This window comes from Elephas maximus, chromosome 4, assembly GCF_024166365.1.
Source record: "Elephas maximus indicus isolate mEleMax1 chromosome 4, mEleMax1 primary haplotype, whole genome shotgun sequence".
NCBI lineage: Eukaryota > Metazoa > Chordata > Mammalia > Proboscidea > Elephantidae > Elephas > Elephas maximus.
In genome coordinates, this window is record NC_064822.1 from 54,769,016 (window position 1) to 54,777,728 (window position 8,713).

Genomic DNA, 8,713 nt, shown 5'->3' on the forward strand with positions numbered 1-8,713 from the left:
TTTATGAAAAAATAAAGGTGGTGAGAGGGACTGCTCCATGTTAAAAGAAACAACGTAACAGCCACATGTAATACATAGACTTGGATTGAATTCCAAATCAAAACATTTGGGGGACAAATAGAGAAATTGATTAACTTTGCATGAAAATGTCACCTTTTAGAGTTGCATCATGAAGCATTTAGGATGTCTGTATTTTACTTTAAAATACTTCAACAAAAACAGCAGGTAAAGCAAATATGATTTTTTTAAACCACTAATAATTATTAAATCTAGATCATAGGCATATAGGTGGCATCATGCTACCCCGCTTTTCTGAAGGTTTGAAATTTTTGTGCTAAAATGTAACCCCTCAAAAAAGGAAGTAAACAGAAGAAGAGCAGAGATAGGGACTACCCACACAACAATTGCTTTATCTTGAGGACCCAGGCTCTTCCTGTTCCGTTTTCACTTAGTCATTTATTCAACTAACAATTACTGAGAGCCTAACCTGTGAGGGCAAACAAAGGTTTTAAGTTGCGTGAAGAATCCACGAGGGAAATCAAAAGTTGCATGAGCCTTTGTGGAAATCTGAGGTCTAGACATGCCCTCAACACTCAGCTGGGACTCCCAGCACCGAGATAGCCTTCTCCAGCCACACTCAGCCTGATCATCACCCTTATCTGCCCCCAGGAAGTTCTACATGATTAGCAGAGAGTAGAACCAGTGCGGATGCCCTTGAGAGGCAGTGCTCGTGTCCAAGAACTTTCATCCATCTGTCATCATGAGGGACACTCAGAGTGTTAAGGATGGTAGAGATGGTACAGCCTCATAGATCACCTAATAGATGGAAATGCTGGGGTTCAGAGAGGTAAAGGATAGATTTAAGATGGCACAGCTCTGCAGCAAAAGAGCCTGGACCAGAATCCAGGTCTCCTGACCCACATCTAAGTTCCCTTCCTTTACACCACAAAACCTCCTGCCTCGCTTGTACTCTCAACTCGCAGGGCCCTACAGTGTGTCTACATCTACATCAAGGCAAGACTCCATCAGTGTAGCATATAACAAAACCAGACTTGTATATCAAAACTCCAAATAGTAAAAAGCTCCAGTGGAGAGGGAAACTATTATGGTAGGTAGCCTCTTTCAAAGTGGGTCACCCTTCACCGAAAGAGCCAGGAATCTATTTCTCCCGGCTGTGTAGGTGGGGGAGTGAGGAGGCAGAAGGTAAGCTGAGCCAGTAGAGGATATTTAAGTTCCACGTTTGTTCCCAACTCATGTTTCAGACTCTCCCCTCTCTTGCCAACCAGAGCTCACGCTTTCTCTCATACTGTTTTTCTCTCTCTCCATTCTATTTTGAATCTGGGCTGGTAGAACTCAGACCACTTCTTTGCCATGAGAACCCTGTGAGGTGAGCGGGGTCTCCTGTGTGCTGCTGGAGCCTCTCTGCCAGCAACCCAGAGGGTGAAGATGAGAAAGATGGAGAGACAGTAGGAGTTCCTTTCCTCAAGAACAGTAATGACACTTGCTGTCACAGACCTAGCCAAGGATGACTATAAAATTACCTGCTCTGTTCATCCCTATGACAAATATTTTCAGTGCAAGAAGGTATTGGGCTAACTCCTATTCATCCATCAGGTCTCAAGTTCAATGTGTCTTTAAGAAGTCTGGAAGGACTTTCTGGAGCCACGGAGGCTGGATGAAGGTCTGAAACTATGGCCTTGAGATAATCTTTAAACATTAAACCAGAAGTATCCCCTGAAGTCTTCTTAAAATCAAACAGTAGTCTTAGCTTAACTAGTAAAAAATGTCTGCCTTGAGCACTGTGCTCTTTTAAGAACCATCTATATGAGATCAAAGTGACAACAGCAACTCGAAAGATTACATAGGAAACTTAGGGTGCAGTGAATTTACGTTAGTGGGGGAGGAACAATTCCGAAAAGGAGGGTGAGAATGGCTACGCAACTCAAAGAATGTAACGTCACGGAATTGTACATGTAGAAATGATTGAATTGGTGTATGTTTTGCTGTGTATATTCTCAACAACAAATTTTTTTAAAAAGGAATAAAAAAAAAGAATGAGGCACAACTTGAAGAATGTAATCAGTGTCACTGAATTGTACCTGTAGAAATTGTTGAAACGGTGTACATTTGGCTGTGTATATTTTCACCAAAATGAAAAATAATAGTAATAAAAGAAGTCTGGAAGACCATGGACCAGAATGGGGTCCCTACTATGTGCTCCCACAATCCCCTGCTTCCATATCATTGCATTTATCACACCATATTAGACTGCCTGACTTTCCCAGTAGACAGTGAGTCTTTGAGGGCAGGGAACACTTGTCTTACTCACTGAATCCCCAGCACCAAGCACGGTGCTTGACCATAGCAGGTGCGCAATAAATATAGGGATAAACTGGAATGAAATAGACCCTACCCTGAGGGCCTATTTCACAAGGAGGAGATGGCCATTGCCTAAGAGATATACTAATCAAGTGCAATTTGCCTTTTCTCCTTTAGACAACTTCTGGATCAATCTCCTGTAGGAGGGGTATTTGAGGGGACCCTGAAGAATTTGGACCTGCAGAGATGACCTTGGGGCATTTTAGGTGGCAAGAGAACTATGAACAAAGGCCTGGAGGCAGGAGAACATAGGGCAGGTCCCACAAACTGCTCAGCTTGGAATGTAAGCTCATGAAGAACAGAGCAGATGAGACATCTGTGCCACCTACAACCATCTTCTATGAGGAGGAGAGCCTTTGTTTTGCAGAACATCAAAAAAGGAAATACTAGCATCTCCCAGCCCTTTTCTAATTCCATTGCAAGAAATCCTTCCCTTTATCAATGTTACATTTTTCCTCTTTTCATATTAGTCATTTCTTTTTGCTTTGCTCTCAAAGGACTAAGAGCAGCCGATCACTAGAAAAAGCTTTGCAGCCTTAAAAATCATTTTGAAGTATCACAAAACAGTAACACTGGCATATTAGCTAGGAAGAGAGCTGATATGGGCCAGCCATGCATGCCAGGTGAAAACCTAAGACCAGTCCGTATTCACCTGACCACCTGTGAGGCCAAATGCCACACGGTTGCTTTTGGGAAGCGTATTATTGCAGCAAATCATTTCCAGTTGTCAGGCTGAGAGAATAAATCACGTATATTTTTAGGACGGAGATCAAGATGGCAAGTAAAAAAGTAGATCCGCAGTGTTACAGAGAGATAATTAAGGTAAGAATGAATGTGATTCGTAAAAGATTGCTTGGATTATCTTTGCTCAGAACCCTCCAATTAGGGCATATTCAAAATCGCTCAGAACAAAGAATAGATGGTAAGCCAGAAACAGCAAGAACAAAGAGTCGACCTAAATTAACATTGGTGCTTGAATATGGCCCAGGAAAAGGGCTCATTTTATAGGCACAGCAGTTAGGGCAACAACAGGGTTGACAGACATGAGATGGGCCTTAGAAATGGCGGGGGTGTTGTGCTTGGTAAGTAGACTCCCAGTGTAAGAGGCCCCATGATGTCAAAAAGCCCTTGTGCTTTAGCTGACATCAGGAGCAAGGGCAGGAGATAAATTAAGGAGTTTAATCCAATACATACAGTGGCCACTCAATTTTCCATTCTCTTCCACAGCTCATTATCTGGGAGCAGTTCTAACAGGAGGACACCCACAGGGGAAATGCCAGCCACAAAGGCCACAGATAGTGCTGTTGGTCTCTTGGTGGCCCAGGGGGAAAGAAAGCAGTTGATCCACTTCCTGCCCTCAAGAGCACCCCTTCCTCCCACCCAACCCTTATCACTGGTCCTGTACTCACCAGTTATTGCCTCCTCAAAATTTATTTTTAACTTTTGTCTTCCTCGGGAAGACAAAAAAATGTTCACCTTTGTCACTCAGCAGCCCCCTCAGAAAGGATACTCAGCAATAGCGTTAACCTCCAGCTCTGCATGGATCTGACCTCAGCCTGGCAGGTTCCTATCAAAACTCATCAGTTTATCCTCAGGTACCCAGGGTCTTCACCCCCAGGTCCCTGTGGGGAGGGGAGGAGCTCCATTATTTAGGGCGCCTCCACTGCATACAGGCAGGGAGCCAGTGGCCTCTGGGGGAACCTGCACTTAGTGATGGGAAGGGAGGATGTGGCAGTGTCTGTCCTGTAGCCCGTTGGAAGCCCCGTATATTGCCTGAAGATCAGAATGTAAGTGTCAACCCTGCAGAGCTCAGCCTTGCCTGCCTGCACAGGGACAGAAGGCAGAGGGCGAGGAAGCAGTGTCCACCTTGCCCCCAGAATGGCTCTTTGGTGCTGTTGGATGCCTATTCCCATCTAAACTCAACTAGTGCTCCCCAGTCCAAAAGGAATGGAGCTAAGGAAGCTGTGTTGCAGATGTTCTTACCTCCCCATAAAGTACACTTTCTCTGTGGCCTGCTGTCATTGACAGGGGCTTGGCTTGGGTCACCTGGCCAGGAATCTCCATACCACTTCCCAATAAATGCAGCCCATTAAAAGTCTCAGTTCCCAGGAGGGGCTGCTTACAAGAGGGACAGTGAATGCAGATGGGAATGGTCAGTTATAGGAAAATGTCTTGCCTACAATCTACAGCAATTCCAACACTAATTCTATTTAACAGGGAGGCAGCCTCTCCCACCCTCGCTCAGGAAGGGGATTGTGGGAGACAGCTGCTTGAAACTTAACCCATTGTAGGAAGTAAAGGCTTTCTCTGGGTGAGATTCTTTGGATCTAGGTTCATAGACATGTCACTCTAACCTTTCAGGAAGGAGTCAGGGAATTTTTAAAAAGAGATTCTGTGAGTGGGAAATGTTTAACAGGAGATGTTTGCACATCGAGACAACACTGAGCACACAAGCAAAACCCAATGTTTCAAAATAAATAAAAGAGATTGTTCTCTTTTTAAAATATCCAACCCATAGGTTTTCTTTTTAAACACCCAAATTCTTTAGCATGTTTACCATAAGGTTGTACTGTTTAAAATTTTGATTTACCGGATATTTCCAGAAACTGGCCTATTGAATGCACAACCAAGCTTGCTCAGAGGAATGGATGGTGATCCTTGCCTCCTCTGCAAGCCTCCTTTATGCTCTGCTCTGAGTCACTATGGGGCTCAGGTCAAAATTAAAACATGCCAGGGAAAGCACTTGAAAAATTATAAAGCACTAGCTACATGCCAAATAATATGAATATCAAATATCAATCCTGTAGTATGCTGCCTGGGATTTGCTTCAAAATAATGGGTAGAGGGGTTAAGGGGAATTTGTAAAGCAAGACTGGTCATAAGTTGATAATTGTTGAAATTGGTGCTGCATATATATATATATAGGGATTCATTATACCATTCTCTCTACTTTTGTACATGTTTGAAATTATTATATAAAGTTTAATATATATTTACATATATTTATATGTGCATACTTTTTTATCTAAGTGGAACCTTAAACACTTGTACTACAACCCTTTTCATTTGCCATATGAGAAAAATCAGCCCAGAGAGGTTAAGTGACTTCCTTGAGGTCACACAGCTGGCTGCAGAGCCAGGGGCAAATTCAAAACTCCCCACTCTGGGTTCCTTCTATAGCCACACACCAGGGGTCCTCAGACAGGAATGGGTTCCTCTGGCTACTCTCCCCAATAGCCCCAGATTTTTCAAGCTTCCAGGTGTATCCTGGAGGGCCCTGGACAGACCTGGAACTAGAAGCAGCAGAGCAGGACCAGAATAAGAAGGCCCTGGTCATTTTCCAAAAGGCACAGGGGAGGAGGGGAGGTTTTTCGCCTGGCCTGCTCTGTCACTGACACCTGGAGCAAGAGTGCCCAGCGAACCTGACCTTGGCCTGTGAGACAAGCTTATTACTCCCTCCCACCCCCACTTCCAACCCACCTTCCAGCTGCTGAAATACCAAGACTCCAGGCAATGAGATTTTTGCATTGCGAGGCATTCAGGGATTGAAGGTGATTATTACCCATCCACCCGAAAGGAGAGCGCGGGGGCGGGGAGGGGGCGGGGGGGGTCTGAGAGGTGTAAATAAAGTTTACAGGGTCCCTTGCCAGCAAGTAAGTGCCATGTTTGCTTATGGAGCAGACCCAGGGGCCGGGCAAAGGAGCTGCCACTGAGCCTCCAAAACCAGGATTGAAAGCAAAATGAGGAGTCCAAGATCCCCTGGCCTCCAGGAAGGAGACTTTTGTGGCTTTGACCACTTAGAAAAACTGGGGAGTTGGCACGAATGCCAGGAACCTGGGAAGCTGAGCGTGCCGGGGGACCCGGCCGGGCTCGAGCTGTGGGTGCCCTAAACCCAACCCGATGGCCGGGCACAAGAACCGAGAATGGTCCCAAGCGCAGGGGGCTGTGACGCACCAAGTTCCCGTCACATTTTGGGGTCCTGTCACATATGGTTGCGTTTGGAGGACTGACTGCGCCCCATCCCCCAGCTGCCCCGGCCCATCCGGAATCCCTAGACTCCTCTTCTCTCCCTACTCTGGCCCCGGATCTGCCAGAGTGAGGATTCCTCAGATTCTCACCCGGTGCTCCACTGAGCTCCCTCTGTCCTTCCCTCACCTGCGTGCACAAATCTCCCTTATATTCCTTTTAGGAGCGACTCGCCGCAGGTCTCTACTCAGTCCCACCATAAAGGATACAGGTAGTAGGTACCCCCTGCCCGAGGGTACTGACCCTCCTCTGACCCTGAACTGACTCCCCCACCCCACCGCTCGGAGACTTCGAGCTCTGCAGACCCAAAGCGATGGCTCCACGGTGTAGGGTTCGCCTCCGCGTAGACGCGGCTCCGGGGCTGGGCACCTGCCGCGCGCCCCGGCCCCCGGCTCCAGACCCCCGGCCCCGGGAAGGCTCACCATCGCGGCTGTCCTCCTCGCCCGCTCGCCTCGCGGATGGGCCTGCCCACCCCAACTGCTCCAGATACGGCCGCCTCCGCTGCTGTGACACACTCGGCGGGAGGGGGCCGGGGACAGACATGCCTGGCCAGCAGCTGCGCTGCAGCATCACAGTGCCCGAGGAGGGGAGGGAGGGGGTGGGTCACAATTGCTCCTCCCTGCCCCCCCGCGGCTCAGCCCTCTGGACGCCCGTGCAGCCCCGCCTGGAGGTTCAGCCTTGGGATCCTGAGTGCAGCTCCGCCCCGCGGCAGTCCTGTTTGTCACCAGAGCACACGTGGACATATTCTCAATATGCACTCCTTGAAATCGATCGTTATAATCCAGCCGCTTAGGAAAGAAATGTAAAGGGCTGTTAGGCAAAGTGTTCCTTTCTCCCGAAACTTCCATCCTCCTCCTGCTACCAAACACAAGCTGAAGTGAGGGAGAACGGCCCAGGCAGGGCAAGCTCCTGGTCGGGGGTTTAGTTGACTGGAGTCACCCTCAGCCCAGTAGAGGGCAGGAGTAGTCAGGGGTCGTGGGGGCTTACAGGTGGAAGGAACAGGTTCCAATCTCAGTTCTACTGTATGTTATATGTGTGCTTGGGCAAGTTGTTGAACCTCTACTCTGGAAGTCTGTTTCTTCCTCCGTCAAGGCTTGCTTGGTTATTGGAGGATTAAATAACATGCATAAAGCTCCTGGTACACAGCAGGTGTCCAATACATGTTGAATACATGTTGGTTCCTGTTTCTACTCCTCTACCAGTGTACATCTCCCCAACCTCCCCCTATCACTTTTAACAGTTTGCACTCAGCTACTAACCTAAAGGTTAACGGTCAGAACCCACACAGCTGCACTGTGGAAGAAAGGCCTGGCTATCTGCCGCCATAAAGATTACAGCCAAGAAAACCCTGTGGAGCAGTTCTACTCTGTAACTCATGGGGTCACTATGAGTCAGAAGCGACTGGACAGCAACAGGTTTGTTTGTTTTTGTTTTTTCTCCCTTGACCCATTTACCATCAAAAGACTGCCAAAGAAAAGGCGAGTGTCAGGACAAATTTGAAGCCACAAAATCCAGCTGCCCCTTTTCTTGGGCAATTCTCTTTCCATAGCCAACCTTGGAGGGAGTGGGCTGTTTCGTTTTAAATTGAAGAAAGCTCTGATTCTTTACCTGCTCCCACTCCTCCCAGCTGGCTGGTGTCAGAAACTGCACTTTTGTTAGAATGGGAGAAAAATGTAGAACAAAATTCAAATTTCTAAAAAAGGCCACACTTACTGGACCAATAGAGACTAGAGGAACCCCCGAGACTATTGTCCTAAGATACCCTTTGAACTTGGAACTGAAGCTACTCCCGGAGGTCACCTTTCAGCCAAATAGTAGATCGGCTTATGTCTTAGTCATCTAGTGCTGCTATAATAGAAATGCCACAAATGGGTGGCTTTAACAAATAGAAATTTATTTTCTCACAGCCTAGTAGGCTAGAAGCCCAAATTCAGGGCATCAGCTCCAGGGAAAGGCTTTCTCTCTCTGTCGGCTCTGGAGGAAGCTCCTCGTCATCAATCTTCCCCCGGACTAGGAGCTTCTCCGCGAGGAACCCTGGGTCCAAAGGGCGTACTCTGCTCCCAGCACTGCTTTTTTGGTGGTAGGTGGTCCCCGACTCTCTGCTTGCTTCCCTTTCCTTTTATCTCTTGTAAGATAAAAGGTGGTACAGCAACACCCCAAGGGAAACTCCCTTCACATTGGATCAGGGATGTGACCTGAGCAAGGGTGTTACATCCCACCCTAATCCGCTTTAACCACAGGCAGAGATTATGATTTATAACACATAGGAAAATCACAAAATGGAGGACAACCACACAGTACTGGGAAT

At 47.3% G+C, this 8,713-nt stretch overlaps 1 protein-coding gene and 1 long non-coding RNA gene across 3 annotated transcripts in view; one reads left to right on the plus strand and one right to left on the minus strand.

The window, feature by feature from the left end:
- LOC126075026 (uncharacterized) overlaps positions 1 to 5,334 on the plus strand; it is a 27,096-nt gene extending 21,762 nt beyond the window's left edge. The window contains exon 3 of the long non-coding RNA XR_007517108.1: positions 2,497 to 5,334. This is a non-coding gene — a long non-coding RNA (uncharacterized LOC126075026). The remainder of the gene's footprint in view (positions 1 to 2,496) is intronic.
- Positions 1 to 6,980, minus strand: part of LOC126075024 (tubulin alpha-8 chain) — a 22,800-nt gene extending 15,820 nt beyond the window's left edge. For both annotated transcript variants that reach the window (XM_049882090.1, XM_049882089.1), the window contains exon 1: positions 6,828 to 6,980. In XM_049882090.1, the coding sequence (XP_049738047.1) occupies positions 6,828 to 6,830 (3 nt within the window). In that variant the 5' untranslated portion in view covers positions 6,831 to 6,980. The remainder of the gene's footprint in view (positions 1 to 6,827) is intronic.
- Positions 6,981 to 8,713: the final 1,733 nt, after the last annotated feature.